The 18,936-nt window shown below is 44.3% G+C and overlaps 1 protein-coding gene across 1 annotated transcript in view; it reads left to right on the forward strand.

The window, feature by feature from the left end:
- The window catches only part of spg11 (SPG11 vesicle trafficking associated, spatacsin), a 190,141-nt gene that overhangs the window by 124,783 nt on the left and 46,422 nt on the right, over positions 1-18,936 (forward strand). Inside the window, exons 25-27 of the mRNA XM_073032676.1 lie at positions 2,744-2,995; positions 10,285-10,485; positions 11,882-11,989. Of these exons, the coding sequence (XP_072888777.1) occupies positions 2,744-2,995; positions 10,285-10,485; positions 11,882-11,989 (561 nt within the window). The remainder of the gene's footprint in view (positions 1-2,743; positions 2,996-10,284; positions 10,486-11,881; positions 11,990-18,936) is intronic.

The raw sequence follows: 18,936 nt of genomic DNA on the forward strand, positions 1-18,936 counted from the left end.
GGTTTTGTTCTTTAAGAGTTGTCCCAAAAAAGCAGCTGCCCCGATTAATGAATGGTCCAGTTAACCAGAGTCCACTGTAGTTGTCTTCGGTTTGACCTGGCACAAGCCTGGTGAGCACTTCTTCCATCCTCAGAGCTGCCAGCCTGCTGCAGTGCCTTTAGACCCCATGGCACAGCAAGCACACCCAAAGGTGCTGCTCGAACACACACCAGCAGGGTGCTCTGCGAGTTCCTGTCATCAATGTTGGAAGTTCTGCACAAATAGCCTGAAGCTGAAGAAATGTTCTTGCAGGTTTTGCAATGTTTTGGTGATACAAGTAGAAAAGCATTTCCCTTTGATGCCCTCCTCTCATTGCTGATATTGGGGAGGAGGTACAGGAAACCGAAGGGTCACACTCAAAAATTCAGGAACAGCTCTTCCCCTCCATATTTCTGAATGGTCTGTAAGCACTGCCGCATTATTCCTTTCTTTTGCACAGCTTAATTTTGTGATTTATAGTAATGTTATGACTTAGTACTGTACTGCTGCAGCAAACCATTTTCACATTGTTTCAGTCAATGGCAATAAATCTGAATTAGATTTTGACTTTGATAATAAATTTCAAGTCTGGGGCATTTGGGACTGTGGTGCTTTGAACTTTAATTTCTCACACATCAATACTGCTGGTTCCTGGTTTAGTTCATAAAGGTACCACAGTCCCAAATGCCCCAGGTTTGAAAGTGAACCTATATTAAACTAACTGAAGCAACACACACAAAAGATTGAAGGAACTCAGCAATTCAGGCAGCATCTTTGGTAAAGAGTAAACAGCTGATGTTTTGGGCTGAGACACTTCTTCAGGACTGAGAAGGAAGGGTGAAGATTCCTGAATAAAAAAGGTGGGGGGTGGGGAAGGAGGCTAGCTGGAAGGTGATAGGTGAAGCCAGGTGGGTGGGAAAGGTCAAAGGCTGGACAACAATGAATAAGGGGGAGTTGATTGACAGTAAAGAGAGCTTTTGGTACATTGGCCTTTATAAATCAAAGTATTGAGTATAAGAGTTGGAATGTAATGGTGAGGTTGTATGAGACATTGGTGTGAACAAATTTGGAGTATTGTGTGCAGTTTTGGTTACCTAATTACAGGAAGGATGTTAATAAGGTTGAAAGAGTGCAGAGAAGGTTTACAAGGATGTTGCTGGGACTTGAGAAACTGAGTTACAGAGAAAGGTTGAATAGGTTAGGACTTTATTCCCTGGAGCGTAGGAGAATGAGGGGTGATTTGATAGAGGTGTATAAAATTATGATGGGTATAGATAGAGTGAATGCAAGCAGGCTTTTTCCACTGAGGCCAGGGGAGAAAAAAAGAGGTCATGGGTGAAGGGGGAGAAGTTTAAAGGGAACATTAGGGGGGCTTCTTCACGCAGAGAGTGGTGGGAGTGTGGAATGAGCTGCCAGATGAAGTGGTGATTGTGGGCTCACTTTTGACCTTTAAGAAAAACTTGGTCCGGCTTATAGATGAGAGGTGTACGGAGGGATATGGTCCAGGTGCAGGTCAGTGGGACTAGGCAGAAAAATGGTTTGGCACAGCCAAGAAGGGCCAAAAGGTCTGTTTCTGTGCTGTAATGTTCTATGGTTCTATGTAAGAAGTTAGAGTGCGGAAAAGAGGAAGGCGGGGTGGGGTGGGGGGAGAGAATTTATTCACCAGAAGGAGAAATTGATATTCAAGTTGGAGGGTACCCAGGTGGAATATAAGGTGTTTCTCCTCCACCCTGAGGAACTCTGCAGGTCAGACAGCGATCGTGGAAGGCTGAGACCCTTCTTCAGGACTGCCCTTATATGGAGCCTCAGTATGTTTTTGCACCATGTGGCATGGGAAGGTGGAATCTGTCATCGTCATTTCCTGTGCTCCTTAGTGGAAAGTATGGATGGCATAGGACGATTAAATGTGCATTCTACTGCCCCACCTAGACATGGGTTGAGGGAGTGTGCAAGCTCTTGGAAATCGCCTGGAGAGATGCAAAGGATTAAAAGATGACAAATCAGAATCAGGTTTGTTATCGCTGTCGTGAAATTTGTTGTTCTGCAGCAGTAGTACATTAAAAAAATTACTGTAGGTTACAATAAGAAATAATTAAACAGTGCAAAAAGAGCAAAATAGTGAGGTGGTGTTTCTTATTCATGGATCATTCTGACATCTGATGGCTGAAGGGAAGAAGCTGTTCCTAAAAATGTTGAGTGTGGATCTTCGGGCTCCTGCAACTCCTCAATAAGGGGGAACATCCTGGATGGTGAGAGTCCTTAATGATGGATGGCATCTTATTGAGAAAGGAGGCATCCATCATGACTCAGGTGGACTATGCATATTGTGCAAAATGTCTTGGTGTAGCAGCACCTTTGAGTGTAGGAGGGGATGAGACCTTGACAGCTTATCTTTTCAAAAATAAAAATACTCAGTTTTGAATTGGAATTGCTTTAGTTTCAATTCAGTGTGCTTATCCATAGACCTGAGACAGTAGATCTATCCGCCTTCCTCCACATGAGAAAAATAACAAATTGTCAGAATAGTTCAGTTGGGAAAAAAGTAAAGCTTAGGTTTGTCAAGGCCAGTTACTCAACAGTCGTGACCATTTTCCCAGAAGATAGTAAATTGCTTTAGGTATCCTGAGCTGTTAGTCACACTAAGAAGGTACTGTAAGAATTGTCTTGCTTTGTCTTGCTGTAAAATCAACCCTGTCTTTATGTTCCATCTGGTCCTTTCCATTAGGTAAAGGGATTGCTGAAAGACTTCAGCCCCGTTCTTCAGGAACACCTGACTCTGGCCTTTCAGAATTTGCAATATGTTTCACAAGAAAAGCCACCAGGTTGCACTGAGGTGAAGAAAGAGAGCGAGCCCACACGGGATCTTTTTCAAGTCCTCTATAAGTGCCAGGAGAGCACAAATCCTTGGCGTTACCTTTTAAGTGAAGCAGTGCGGCAACACGCGCCAGTGTTGAGTGTCCTAGCTGCATGTTTTCAGGTGAGTGGAATATAAATAACATCAGTTACCAAAGCACTGACATTTTTGTGCACAGTATGACAGAAGTAGTATTAATTTTGGAAGCCGTAAGAAGTTTGGAAGAATTTTTCTTTCCAGCGCAGTTGGAATGGTGGATGTTCCTGTCAGGGACATTGGTTAAGGTAAATAGGACAAATGCAGAAAGAAGAAAGGATCGAGGAAAGATCAGGAAAAGTTGTGTGGAGAAAAAAAATGCAAAATGCTAGAGGAACTCAGCAGGTCAGACAGCATCTTTGGAGGGGAATGAACAGTCTACGTTTCAGAATGAGTCCCTTCATCAGGACTGGGGAGGAAAGGGGGAAAAGCCAGAATAAAGTGGTGGAGGGGGGTGGGAAGGGAGAAGCAGCCTTTGTCGTTTACTTTTGAACTTTTTGTCAGCCCTAACCTTTTAACCTGAAATACAAGAGTCAGTGGATGCTGGAAATCTTGGGGACACACAAATAAAAATGTTGAGGATACTCATCATGTCAGACATCTATGGAGAAGAATAAACAGTCAACATTTTAGGCCAAGGCCCTTCTTCAGGACTGGAAAGGAGGGAGCAGAAGTCAGGAGAGGAAGGTGGGAAGAGGGGAAGGAGAATAAGCTGGCAGGTGGTAGGTTAGACCAGGTGAGGGGGAAGGTGGGAGATGATAGGTGAAAGAGCTGAGGGGCTGAAGAAGAAGGAATCTTAACAGGAGAGGACAGTGGACCATGGGAGAAAGGGAAGGAGGAGGGGAATCAGAGGCAGGTGAGGAGAAGAGAAGGGGTAAGAAGGGAACTGGAATAGGAAATGGGAAAAAGAATGGGGGGGGGGGGAGAAATTACTGGAAGTTAGAGAAATCGATATTAGAAGCTATCCAGATGGAAGATGAGGTGTTTTTCCTATAACCTGAGAGAGGCCTCATCATGGCAGGAGAGACTATGGGCCGACAGCTGGCATTAGCAATTTGTAAAAAAATAACAAATAGCCCATTATTCACTAATTTTCATCAGATTGCCCTTCTTTGAAATTTTCTATTCATCACATGGCAAGATTGAATGTAATTATATTATATTCTGATAATCAAAGCCAGACTTTTTTGTCTTAATCTTGAAAAGTGGAGAATTGGCAACATAGAGCACTGCTTAACTACATAGTTTTCAGGATGTGTAATGCAATGAAAAGCTATCTTTCTCCTCTCTAGAATTCCCTCAGAAAGCATATTTTTAAACAGAGAATTAGGGGATTAATCTGGCTTTGCAGAGGAGGCTCTGTGAGGCTCATAAACATGAGATTCGACAGGGACTGGAGATCCAGAGAAAAACACTTAGAATGCTGGAGGAACTCAGTCGGTCAGGCAGTTTCGGCAGAAAGAGATAAAGAGCTGACATTTTGGGCTGAGGCCCTTCATTGTGACTGGAAAGGAACAGCGATAAAGCCAGAATAAGAAGGTGGGGATGGGGAAAGGTGTACAAGATCAAATTTAATCGTTTAATTGTCATTCAATCACACATGAATACAGCCGAACAAACCAGCATTCCTCTGGGGCCAAGGTGCAAAACATACACAACACGTATTCAAAACAGCGAGCAAAAAGAAACATCGTCACACACACAAAAAAAACCACATAGTCCAAGACACCAAGCAACATGTCCCGCAACTTGGTGGTACAATTCCCAACAATCCATCCGGTCATTCCACAAATTGATCACTGGAGATCAACGGGAGAGGCCAGTCCCAACCGAGCACGGGTGCCATGCTACACTCACCTAGTCTCCAACAGCAAACGAGTCTATCATTTGAGGCCTAGTCCTCCCTACAACTGAGCTACACAGCTCCCCTGCCACCAAACAAGGGAAACATTATCGATGTCCAACAGGGTCTTGCGATCGGAAGAGAAACCTCTTATGATGGCAGCTGACAGGTGAAGCCAGGTGAGGGGGAAGGTTGGTGGGTGGGAGAGGGCTAACGAAGTGAGCAGCTGGACCTAATGAAGGGTCTCAGCCCAAAACGTTGACCCCTAATTCGCTTGCATCGATGCTGCCTGACCTGTTGACCACCTCCAGTATTTTGTGTGTGTTACTCTTTGAGGATCACTTTGATTGTCACTTTCTGGACCATTATGACAAATAATTTGAATTGTTCAACTCTAAGAGAGTATAAATTTATGATCCTTAAATAATGTGTCTTTTAATCGAGTCATTAGTACTCAATATGTATAACAAAAAGTTTTGGTATAAATTGAAAACAAGCTAATCGCCAAAAGCCTTGTACTAAATTGTGCAATGGCTTATATAAGCCTTGTGTAATTTGTTCTGCATGTTGCATCTGGAAGTATTCTTGCTCTTGTAACATGGAAATAATGATGCATGAATTACAGCATGCCCTTATGTGTATGGGAGCATATTGTTTTCCTTCCCAGATAAAACTTAAAAGTAAAGTGGGCAAAATAAATGATAATCATTTTCTATTAATTTCCAAAAGCTCCTCAAAGCATTAAGTACCAAAGTGCATCTTCCTGCCCTGTTTCTTCCTCCCGCCCCCCCCCCACCCACTCACTTTAAAACTTTGGAAATAGCTAATGTGGACTTTAGCCTCCAACCTGGAAGCAGCCAAAGACTGACCCCTCTCTGTCCGCATCTAAGAGCAGTCTATTGTTGTTGTAAATAAACTAGCTGTTCTAATTTTGGCTTCCCTGGCAGCTCTATCCTTCTGGCTTCTCAACATCTCAACATCACACCCATTTTTATTCTCCACAAATGTGACAATGAATTCTATTGTCTCAAATTGATCGAGTACAGAGATAGAAGCTTCAGCTGGCAAATTTACATTTTCAGAATGTGGGAGCTAAGTCGAAATTTAGGGCGTACTTAAAGCAAAGCTTGATGGTTCTCGATTAGTAAGGATATCAAAGGTTACAGAGCAGAGGCAGGAGAATAGGGTTGAGGGAGATAATAAATCAACCATGATTGAAGGGCAGAGCATACTCAGTGGGCTGAATGGCCTCATTTGCTCCTATGTTTAATGCTCTAAATTCAACTCAATAGCAACATCTTAAAGTAGATTACCTGGAATTCCATTTATGTGATAGAATATCATATTCAAGGTAAAACTTGTTCATTTGAATATAGAATGTTTCCTCACAGATTTATTGAATGTCACCAGTCTGGCAAATCTTTGCAACTTATGAATTCCACGTAATTCAGTGACCTTGCCTCTCAAGTCAATTGTTCTAAGCTATTTAAAACTCGTCTCAGACGATCTTAACTAAAACATTCATCATTGAAGGGAAATGGTTTTGTCCATAAATCCTGATTATGTAAAGATAAGTTTTCATTCTGCTGCGCACAATCAATCAGTTAACAGATAAAATACAGCTGTAATTTTGCTATAGATGAGATTTTCCAACCATTCTACATTTTTCCTATTAAGGCCCATATGGAAAATTCATGAAATTAAATAGACTCATGAATTTTTAAGTTTGACCCTCTGTCACAACTTTTACTTTTTCTGAAGATGATAAAAAAAATACCTGAAGCAATTAAACTTTGGCCATCATCAATATAATGATAGTATTTTGTCTTTTCTGAATTTAACTGTCTGTGGGGAACATACACTCAGTGGCCACTTTATAGGTACACTTGCTCACTAATGCAATATCTAACCAGCCAATCATGTAAGAGCAACTCAATGCATTAAAATATGAGGACATGGTCAAGAAACTCGGTTGTTTTTCAGACCAACATCAGAATCTGATCTGAGTGACTTTGTGGAGCAATTGTTGGTGCCAGTTGGGGTGGTTTGAGTATCTCAGAAACTAATGATCTCCTAGGATTTCAAGCACAAGTCTCAAGAAGTTGCAGAGAATGGTGTGAATCCAGTGGATGGCAGTTCTGTGGGGGGAAAAGCCTTGTTAATGAGAGGTCAGAGGAGAATGGCCAGACTGGTTCAAGCTGACAGGAAGACGACAGTAACCGTGTGTTGCAGCAGTAGTGTGTAGAAATTCAATTGTCGCTCAGCCATACATGAATACAGCCAAATTAAGCAGCGTTTCTCTGGGGACAAGGTGCAACATGCAGTACCAACAGTCATACACAGCACAAGGCACAAATAGCAACATATAACATAGTAGCAATGCCTTTTAAACGTTGTGACTGTACTTGCCCCCACTACCTCCTCTGGCAGCTTGTTCCATATATTGAAAACCTACCCCTCAGGTTCCCTTTAAATCTTCCCCCTCTCACCTTAAGTCTATGCCCTCTGGTTTTGGACTCCCCTACCCTGCGAACAAGTCAGTGACAATCTCTGAACTGAGGGGTGGTACTGAGAGAGTTTCACACTGTGGGAGGGGTGGTACTGAGGGAGAGTCACACTGTGGGAGGGGTGGTACTGAGGGACGGTCACACTGTGGGAGGGGTGGTACTGAGAGAGGGTCACACAGTGGGAGGGGTGGTACTGAGGGAAGATCACACTGGGAGGGGTGATACTGAGGGAGGGTCACACAGTGGGAGGGGTGGTACTGGGTGAGGATCACACTGGGAGGGGTGGTACTGAGGGAGGATCACACAGTGGGAGGGGTGGTACTGAGGGAGGGTCACACAGTGGGAGGGGTGGTACTGAGGGAAGATCACACTGGGAGGGGTGATACTGAGGGAGGGTCACACAGTGGGAGGGGTGGTACTGAGGGAAGATCACACTGGGAGGGGTGATACTGAGGGAGGGTCACACAGTGGGAGGGGTGGTACTGAGGGAAGATCACACTGGGAGGGGTGATACTGAGGGAGGGTCACACTGTGGGAGGGGTCAGTACTGAGAGAGGGTCACACTGGGGAAGGGGTCAGTACTGAGAGAGGGTCACACTGGGGAGGGGTCAGTACTGAGGGAGGGTCACACTGTGGGAGGGATTGGTACTGAGAGGGTCACACTGGGGAGGGGTCGGTACTGAGGGAGGGTCACACTGGGGAAGGGTCGGTACTGAGAGGGTCACACTGGGGAAGGGTCAGTACTGAGGGAGGGTCACACTGTGGGAGGGATCAGTACTGAGGGGAGGGTCACACTGTGGGAGGGATCGGTACTGAGAGAGGGTCACACTGGGGAAGGGGTCAGTACTGAGAGAGGGTCACACTGGGGAAGGGGTCAGTACTGAGAGAGGGTCACACTGGGGAGGGGTCAGTACTGAGGGAGGATCACACTGTGGGAGGGATTGGTACTGAGAGGGTCACACTGGGGAGGGGTCGGTACTGAGGGAGGGTCACACTGGGGAAGGGTCGGTACTGAGAGGGTCACACTGGGGAAGGGTCAGTACTGAGGGAGGGTCACACTGTGGGAGGGATCAGTACTGAGGGGAGGGTCACACTGTGGGAGGGATCGGTACTGAGAGAGGGTCACACTGGGGAAGGGGTCAGTACTGAGAGAGGGTCACACTGGGGAGGGGTCAGTACTGAGGGAGGGTCACACTGGGAGGGATTGGTACTGAGAGGGTCACACTGGGGAGGGGTCGGTACTGAGGGAGGGTCACACTGGGGAAGGGTCGGTACTGAGAGGGTCACACTGGGGAAGGGTCGGTACTGAGAGGGTCACACTGGGGAAGGGTCAGTACTGAGAGAGGGTCACACTGGGGAGGGGTCGGTACTGAGGGAGGGTCACACTGTGGGAAGGGTTGGTACTGAGAGGGTCACACTGGGGAAGGGTTGGTACTGAGAGAGGGTCACACTGGGGAAGGGGTCAGTACTGAGAGAGGGTCACACTGGGGAGGGGTCAGTACTGAGGGAGGGTCACACTGTGGGAGGGATTGGTACTGAGAGGGTCACACTGGGGAGGGGTCGGTACTGAGGGAGGGTCACACTGGGGAAGGGTCGGTACTGAGAGAGTCACACTGGGGAAGGGTCAGTACTGAGGGAGGGTCACACTGTGGGAGGGATCAGTACTGAGGGGAGGGTCACACTGTGGGAGGGATCGGTACTGAGAGAGGGTCACACTGGGGAAGGGGTCAGTACTGAGAGAGGGTCACACTGGGGAAGGGGTCAGTACTGAGAGAGGGTCACACTGGGGAGGGGTCAGTACTGAGGGAGGGTCACACTGTGGGAGGGATTGGTACTGAGAGGGTCACACTGGGGAGGGGTCGGTACTGAGGGAGGGTCACACTGGGGAAGGGTCGGTACTGAGAGGGTCACACTGGGGAAGGGTCAGTACTGAGGGAGGGTCACACTGTGGGAGGGATCAGTACTGAGGGGAGGGTCACACTGTGGGAGGGATCGGTACTGAGAGAGGGTCACACTGGGGAAGGGGTCAGTACTGAGAGAGGGTCACACTGGGGAGGGGTCAGTACTGAGGGAGGGTCACACTGGGAGGGATTGGTACTGAGAGGGTCACACTGGGGAGGGGTCGGTACTGAGGGAGGGTCACACTGGGGAAGGGTCGGTACTGAGAGGGTCACACTGGGGAAGGGTCAGTACTGAGGGAGGGTCACACTGTGGGAGGGATCAGTACTGAGAGAGGGTCACACTGGGGAAGGGGTCAGTACTGAGAGAGGGTCACACTGGGGAGGGGTCGGTACTGAGGGAGGGTCACACTGTGGGAAGGGTTGGTACTGAGAGGGTCACACTGGGGAAGGGTTGGTACTGAGAGAGGGTCACACTGGGGAAGGGGTCAGTACTGAGAGAGGGTCACACTGGGGAAGGGTTGGTACTGAGAGAGGGTCACACTGGGGAAGGGGTCAGTACTGAGAGAGGGTCACACTGGGGAGGGGTCAGTACTGAGGGAGGGTCACACTGGGGAAGGGTTGGTACTGAGAGGGTCACACTGGGGAGGGGTCAGTACTGAGAGAGAATTACGCTGTTGCATCACTGCCTGGAATGGAGGAGCCAATGTACAGGATTGGAGAAGTCTGCAGAGGGTTGCAAATTCAGCCAGCTCCATTATGGGCACTAGCCTCCCCATTGAGGACATCTTCTAAAGTCAATGCCTCACAAAAGCAGCATCCATCATTAAGGCCTGCATCAGCCGGACCCTTTTCTCATTACTACCATCAGAGAGAAGGTAAAGGAGCCTGAAGATACACACTCAGACTTTTAGAACAGTTTCTTTTCCTCCAAAATCAAGATTTCTGAAGGGATAATGAACCAACCCATGAACACTATTTTTGACTCTCTTTTTACACTACATATTTGACTTATTATTTTAGGGTTTTTATGCATTGCACTGTACTGCTGCGACAAAACAACATATTTCACGTCATATGCTAGTGATAATAAGCCTGATTGTGTTCCTGCCTCCTCCTCATTCGCAGGAAGCTGATGTTCTTCAGTGTCTTTGTGTTTGGGTCGTGATGTCCTCGGATGACGTGACCTTCTCTGAAGCTACAAAACACATCGAAGATTCTGTGGAGTGTCACGAGTGGGATCTCCGTGATCTGTCACTCATGTGGAAGGTGCTGTTGGGAAGAAGGAAAAGCAAACAGCTTGTCCGAGGATTTCAACTCTTCCAGAAGGTATTGTCTGATGTATACATTTTATTTGAAATTGAAAGGTACAATGCTGTAAATACTCAGCAGATAAAGTTGTATAAGATGTTGGTGAGGCCTAATTTGGAGTTGGATTTTTTGTGTACCCTTCTGGTCACCTACCTACAAGAAAGATATCAATCAGATTGAAAGAGCACAGATAAAATTTACAAGGATGTTAACAGGCCTTGAGGACCTGAGTGAGAGGGGAAGGGTTGAATAGGTTAGAAGAAGATTCCCTTGAGCAGGGGTTCCCAACCTGGGGTCCAAGGACCTCTTGCTTAATGGTATTGGTCCATGGCATAAAAAAAGTCAGGAACCCCTGCACTTGAGCATTGGAGAATGAGAGGCATGCAAAATTATCGAGGGGTATAGAAGGGGTAAATGCAAGCAGTCTTTTCCCATTGAGGTTATTTGAGACTAGAACTAGAGGTCATGTGTTAAGAGTGAAAGGCAAAATGCCAGTTTACCTTTAGGGAATTCTGCATGAGGACTCCCAAGTCCTTTTGCACCTCTAGTTTCTGAATTTGCTCCCCATTTAGAAAATAATCTACACCTTTAGTTCTCCTCCCAAAGTGCACGACGGTACACTTCCCTGCACTGTATTCCGTCTGTCCATTCCCTTTATCTGTCCAAGTCCTTCTGCAGACTCCCTACTTCCTCAACACTGTGTGCCCCTGTACCGATCTTTGTACCATCTGCAAACAAGGCTACCAAGTCATCATTTCCATCCGAATCATCGACCTGATTCTGATGCAGAAGCCAGCAGATGTGGTTTGACGTGATGAACTAGGAGCTTATGAAGCACAAACACAAGTTGTCATGGATTGACACTCAGCAGGTCAGGCAGCATCTATGGAGGGGAATAAGCAGTCAACCTATCAGGCCCAGACCGTTCAACAGCCAAAAACATTGACTGCTTATTCCTCTTCATAGATGCTGCCTGACCCGCTGAGTTCCTCCAGCTTTTTGTGTGTGTTGCTCTGGATTTCCAGCATCTGTAGAAACTTTTGTGTTGATGTCTTGGTTTGGAAGCTCCACCATATCTCCAGACTAGCAAAGTAGCCCTTCCCGCAAGAGTGTTGGATCGAACCCTGATCTTACCTGATGCTGCAGATCGACTGTGTTAACCACTGTAGCACAGTGAGTACTGTAGCACCCACAATATAGCCAATGCACAGGAAAGGATCATTTGTTCATTCATCTTGCTGTGTTTTCACAGTCTGCACCGTTAGCCATGAGGATGCCTCTTCATAAGTTTGTACTTAAGTTTTCCAGAAAAATAACATTATTTGTCTGTAGCTGAACCGATCATTCAATCTATAAATCCCTAGCATTGATAAAACTGTGACTTTTCACCTTGTTTGATCTTTTTTTTTTAAAGGACTGTCCCTGGCTTTACATGTTAGAGATGTATGAACTGTGCACAGAACACAAACGTTACAAGGAAGCGAAGTTGAAAATTCAGGAATTCCAAAAATGTCTCCAGTCTGTAAGTTTGCGATTTCTCATCATTCTGTGTTGATTGTTCTGCCCTGCCTTGCAACAGTACAGAACAAAATTAGAGAATGCACACTGATGCTTGCACTACTGCTGAAGGATGAAGAACTTTGGAGAATAGGACAAGCAAGTCAGAAGCAGCTGGAATTATCAAAAGAATAAGAGTTGCTGTGTAGATTCTTATAATGATCCACCTGGAAATTTGGGAGTAAAACTACAGCCATTAGATATCCTCATGGTCTTATCTCTTGAACATATAAAAAGTGATTCATATCTCAAGTCCAAACTAAATTTTATGATCAGAATCAACCCTGAGATTCATTTTTCTGCAGGCATACTCGGCAAATCTATAGAATAGTGATTATATCAGGATCAATGAAAGATCAACCAGAAGACAACAAACTGTGCAAATGTAAATAAATAGCGATAAATAACAAGGACATGAAATAATAAGATGAAGAGTCCTTAAAGTGAGATTTTGATTGTGGCAATATCTCACCAGGTGGGCATGTGAGTGTAGCTATCCACTTTTGTTTTCAGTATTTTTCAGTGAATTTACAAAGTACAGCTTTAAAATGATTTGGCAGTGCAAATACCATCTATTTCTATCTGTGTGTACATAAAAGTACTTGAGTAATGATTATTATTTCAATGTTCAAAGTAGATTTATTACCAAGGTACATATGTCACCATATACAACCCTGAGATTCATTTTCTTGTGGGCATACTGAGTAAATGTATCAAATAAAAACCATTGCAGAATCAGTGAAAGATCGCCCAACCTCAGCATTCAGCCGGGGTGCAGAAGACAACAAACTGTGCAAATAGAAAAAGAAAAAAATACTAATATATAAATAAGCAATAAATATCAAGAACATGAGATGAAGTGAGTTCATAGGCTGTGGGAACATTTCAATGATGGGATAAGGGAAGTTCAGTGAAGTTATTCACTTTGGTTCAAGAGCCTGATAATTGAGGGGTAGTAACTGTTCCTGAAGTTGGTGGTGTGAGTCCTGAGGCTCCTGTAGCTTCTTCTTGATGGCAGCAGTGTTATGAGAGCATGGCCTGGGTGGTGGGGGACCCCGATGATGGATGCTGCTTTCCTGCAACAGCATTTCATGTAAATGTGCTCAATGGTGGGGAGGACTTTACCTGTGGCAGACTGATAGATAGATAGATACTTTATTCATCCCCATGGGGAAATTCAACTTTTTTCCAATGTCCCATACACTTGTTGTAGCAAAACTAATTACATACAATACTTAACTCAGTAAAAAATATGATATGCATCTAAATCACTATCTCAAAAAGCATTAATAATAGCTTTTAAAAAGTTCTTAAGTCCTGGCGGTAGAATTGTAAAGCCTAATGGCATTGGGGAGTATTGACCTCTTCATCCTGTCTGAGGAGCATTGCATCGATAGTAACCTGTCGCTGAAACTGCTTCTCTGTCTCTGGATGGTGCTATGTAGAGGATGTTCAGAGTTATCCATAATTGACTGGGCTGTATCCAATACATTTTGTAAGATTTTCCATTCAAGAATGTTGGTGTTTCCATACCAGACTGTGATGCAATCAGTCAATATACTCTCCACCACACATCTATAAAAAGTTTGTCAAAGTTTTAGATGTCATGCCAAATCTCTGCGAACTCTAAGGAAGTAGAGGCACTGCTTTGTTTTCTTCATAATTGCACTTCCACGCTGGGCCCAGGACAGGTCCTCTGAAATAATAACACTGAGGAGTTTAAAGTTGCTGACCCTCTCCACCTCTGATACTCCAATAAGGTCTGCTTCACGGACCACTGGTTCCCTTCTCCTGAAGTCAACAATATATGCACTTACTTACTGCCCATTGTGCCACTGGCATTTAGGGCTTCAGTGAAGGTCTTCCATCTGTGGCCGTGTTCAGGGCCTTCGTCATCATGTCAGTAGCTTCCTCACGGTTTTTACTACAGTCAGTTTTGCAAGTCCCGGGTGGTGGAGACTCAGGAATACCATCTCACTCAGATGTAGAAGGATTCTTTATTGCTGTTTCCGTAGCAATTTTGTTTTACCAGTGAGGGTTGTTAGTCCTGATCTGAAACCCCTGAACCTGGAGGACTGGTGCACCACTCTTAGTCTAGCCTCTACCCTTTGACCTGTTTTGCATGGGTGACCCTACGAAGAACCAAAGCAAAAAGCCCAGACTCCAGCCAACATGGCTCTCTGAGTCATTGAGGCACGAAAGCTTCCAAACTGTGACAAGGTTGTGGTCCTCTTGGAGGATAATGTGTGTACTTTGTACTTTGATAACAAATTTACTTCAAGCATTTATTGTTTTTCACCAATAGCCCTTGAAGTCTTATTAACTGAACCATTTCAATGGGCAGTTAAGAATCATCCTTTTTACTGTGAGATTGAAGTTCAAAGTAACCCACAGCTGGGTGACGGAAAATTTTGTTTTCTAAAGATCATTTGTGAACCAGGTGGACTTTGGCAAAAGCACCACAGCTGCACTGACCCCTTCAACTAACACCACCTATTTATTTATTTAACAGAATTACTAATCTGCTGTGATGGGAATTATTAGTCTGGATTACATGTTCATTAATTTAACTCCAGTGCTACTGCACCTCATCTGCCAAAGTACAATTGCCCAAGATTGCCGTGCAGATTTTCTGTGCAAAATTCTGCATTCAAGTCAATCGGTATATTAAGGCAATGATTGCCAATAGAGAGCAATAATGGAGCATTTCAGGTTGGTTATCAGTCCTAAAACATAGTCTAGGGTGCTGTTTGTCACTTCCCATTTCTGAAAACTTAATGCTTAAGGCAGTTTTACCCATGCAGTCTCATTAAATGAGAACCTTGTGTATCTCTAGACTGTCTTATAATCAACATTTTACAACTATAATGATGTCTAACAGTCAGATTAAGTTGGAGGCAAAAATCAATTTTCATGGGGACTGTAATTACTGAAATAATGGAGGCAGTTTAGCAATTTAGAACTTTTCCAATACCTTACAGTGTAATGAACTCAGTGATACTCTTGATTGTTTTTAGCTGATGTTAAATCTCTTTCTGCACTCTATCTATTGGATGTTGCTCAGAAGGAATGTAAGCAAGTTACAGAGATGCTGTTCAGGGTGTTCTGAGATCATTGCCTTTTGTGGCTAAATTTATGTTGATTCTGTATCTAAAATCATAGAATACAGAACAGAAAAGCACAGAAACACAAAATGAAATTAATCAGGTTGAGTTGGTGGTAAGGAAGGCAAATGCAATGTTAACGTTCATTTCGAGAGGACTGGAATAGAAAAACAACAATGTTATGCTGGGGTGTTATAAGGCATTGGTCAGGCTACACTTAAGTATCATGAGAAATTTTGAGCTCCTTACCTAAGAAGGGATGTGCTGGCATTGGATTTGGTCCAGAGGAGGTTCACGAGAATGATCGGGAATGAAAGGATTCCTGTCTGAAGAATGTTTGATGGTTCTGGGCCTGTACTCGTTGGAGTTTAGAAGGCTCTGTCAGCAATGGGAGTTAAGCTCGAAGTAAATTTATAATCCAAATACAACTTTGAGATTTTCCTGCAGGCATTTGCAGATAAAAATAAATACAATAGAATTTTCTGAAAAAATCAGACTGACAAGCGATCAATTGTTCAAAAGGGTGAACGGTTACTTTTTGTTTTACTGCAGATTGTGGTCTTTCTTGGGGGGGGTTGCTATTACATGCTTGGGTGAAGGGGGCTGATGCTTTTTGCTGAAGTAAGAGGGGAGAGTCATTGCTTTGCTGTTGCTTGTACATGGGAGGGCAATGGGGGGCTTTAGGGTTCTAACGTTTTTACTGCTACTCAGTCTTCGGGTACTCTTCTGTTTTCATGGGTGTCTCCGAAGAACAAGAAGGTCAGGTTATAAGTTATGTACGTTTCTCTGATATTGAATGGAACTATTGAACTGCAAATAAAAATAATATTGAGAAGTTGCAAAGCATCCTTGGAAGTGAGGACTTCCCTCACCTCCTCTACTCACTGCCCTGACTGATGAAGGCCAGCACACTAAACTTCCCCTTCACCACCCTCACTACGTTTGACTCCGGCATCCCGAGGTTGCTCGATTCCCTGGGAATAAGAAGAAACAAAAGAAGTGACCGTAAGAGTGATCACAGCAAGAAGTTGAAAAATGGGGTATGGGAGGGAATGCAGGCAGAATCGTAGGTAGCATTAATTTAACTATTGAATGTTCAGTTCTGGCCCCATCATTATAGCAAGAATATGGAAGATTTAGAGACTGCACCTAAATGGCTCCTCTGTGGAGAGAGTTAGGCACCAAGTTTCTGGGAGAGCACATAACAGATGATCTCACCTGGGTACCTCAACATCACCTCTTTAGTCAAGAAAGCACAGCAGCACCTCCACTTTCTGAGGAGACTGAGGCGAGTGACTCTGCAAAGGATTGTGAGGACTGATGAGAGGATCATTGGGTCTCTTCCACCTATCCAAGACACTTAGCAGGAGTGCTGAGTACACGGGTCCTTCTCATTGTCAGTGATCCCTGCCATCCATCCAGCAATCTCTCTGACATCCTACCATCACACATTAGGACAAGAACCAGCTTCTTCCCTCAGGCCGTACGGCTACTGAACTCTCTGCCACCATCCAGATCTCATCACGTATGAGGTGTCAGTAGCGTTATACAGTTTACTTTTTTAACTTGCGTTGTAAGCACACCTTATTATTTGTTAATTTATTTGCAGTAGTATAATTTTATGTGTTGTGTGTCAGTTATATGTACTGTGTTGTGCACCTTGGTTTGTAGGAACATTGTTTTGTTTGGTGGTATATGTGTATATGGTGAAATGACAATAAACTTAAACCTGAGAGGGTACACAGGAGAGTTACCAGGATGTGCCTGGATTAAAGAGCATGCTTCATGAGGAAAGGTTGAGAGAGCTATAGCTTTTGCCTTTGGAGTGAAGGAGGATGAGAGGTGACTTAATAGAGGTCTACAAGAAGATGAGAGGCACAGATCAAGTGGACAGTCAGAGACTTTTTCCCAGGGCAGTGTTTTATAGAATTGCAACATTACCTCATGCCTCTTGAACTCAATCCTTTGTCTAATGAAAGATAACACACCATACATCTTCTGCACCACCATATCAATTTGCAAGCAACTTTGAGGATCTATGGACCTGGACCCAAGATCCCTCTATTCCTCCACACTGCTACAAATCCTGCTATTAACCCAGTACTCTGCCTTCAAGCTTGAGCTTCTGAAGTGAATCACTTCACAATTTTCTGGATTGAGTTCCATCTGCCATTTCTCAGAGCATCTCTGCATCCAATCAATGTCCCATTGTAAACTTAACAACCTACGCTGTTCACAAAACCACCAACCTTCGTGTGAGGAATTTTTGGAAGATTTCCATATAAAGGCATTAATCCTTTCAAGGAAAGGACGCTGATGTAGTTACATTTGGATTGTTTCAGTTAGGATGTAAAAATGTATTTGCCAAGTTTTATGTATGGCAAATGATTTATACTGCACTAAGTAGTTGGTGAGCAGCTAATCCGGTGATGCAGTGAAATCCCCATCATTTTGAACTGCTCGGTAATTTTGTGGAAAACAGGCACCACAGCAGCATGAACGGAATAGCCGACCAAAAGCAGTGGACATGGCCCAGTCCATCATGGGTAAAGCCATCCCCACCACTGAGTGCATCTACACTAAGCTCTCTTACAGGAAAGCAGCATCCATCATCAAGAACCTCTATCCAGGTCATGCTCTCTTCTCACTGCTGCCATCAGGAAGAAGATACAGGTAGCCTCAGGACCCATACCACCAGTTTCAGGAACAGTTGTTACCCTTTAGCTTTCAGGCTCTTGAACCAAAGAGGATAATTTCACACAACTTCCCTTGCCTGAACGCTGAACCCTATGGATTCATTTTCAAGGACTCTTCATGTCATGTTCTTGATATTTATTTATTCATTTATTTTTTCTTTTTTCATATTTTTGTTTTGCATAGTTTGTTGTCTTTTGCACATTGGTTGTTTGGCCACCCTGCTGGGTGTGTTCTTTCATTGATTCTGTTGGGTTTCTTGGAAAAACTCTAATTGCCTGCAAGAAAATGAACCTCAGGGTTGTATATGGTGACATACATGTACTTTGATAATAAATTTCACTTTGAACTTTGTTGTGGTTTCAGTGCCAGTGGCCCAAGTTCAATTCCCACTGTTTTATATGAGTTTTTACATTCTCTACGTGACCGTGTGGGTTTCCTCCGGGTACTCCAGTTGCCTCCCACATTCTAAAGGCATATGGATTAGTAAAGGTTAGCAAGATGTGGGAAGCATGCCAGCACTTGCGGGGTACCCCCAGCACAAACGACGCATTTCACAGTATGTTTTGATGTATATATGACAAATGAAGTTAATCTTTATATTTTAAATCTTACGTTTATAACCCAGCTGCTTCTGATTATGTAGAACCCTAGCTATATGTATGGTCCTAAGACTTTTGTACAGTTCTGTATTTGTCAACATGGAGCGGGAGGGAGCAAAGGATGCTGGGAATGGCAAGGGTGGAGCACCATTGGAGGGATGTGGGACAGGTGGCAGAGAAGGAGTGCCATGGACAGGGATTGGCGCGGGTGCAGACACACCCAGTCCTGAGACAGCAGCAAGGTTATTTGATTCCAAAAAATAGAATTATTGATCATTACAGAATATCTCTCTGGTGCTTCCTGCCCCCCTCCCACTCTCAGTCCACAATAGAGACCCACATCACAATCAAGTTTATCATTACTCACATTTTTTTTTGCAACAGCGGTATAGTGCAATACATCAAATTACTACAGTACTGTCTTAGGCACCCTAGCTGTGTGTGTGTGTGTGTGTGTACACAGACATGCCTAAGATTTTTACACAGTACTCTATGTACCTCTTGTAGCGTAG

This window comes from Hemitrygon akajei, chromosome 30 (assembly GCF_048418815.1).
Source record: "Hemitrygon akajei chromosome 30, sHemAka1.3, whole genome shotgun sequence".
NCBI lineage: Eukaryota > Metazoa > Chordata > Chondrichthyes > Myliobatiformes > Dasyatidae > Hemitrygon > Hemitrygon akajei.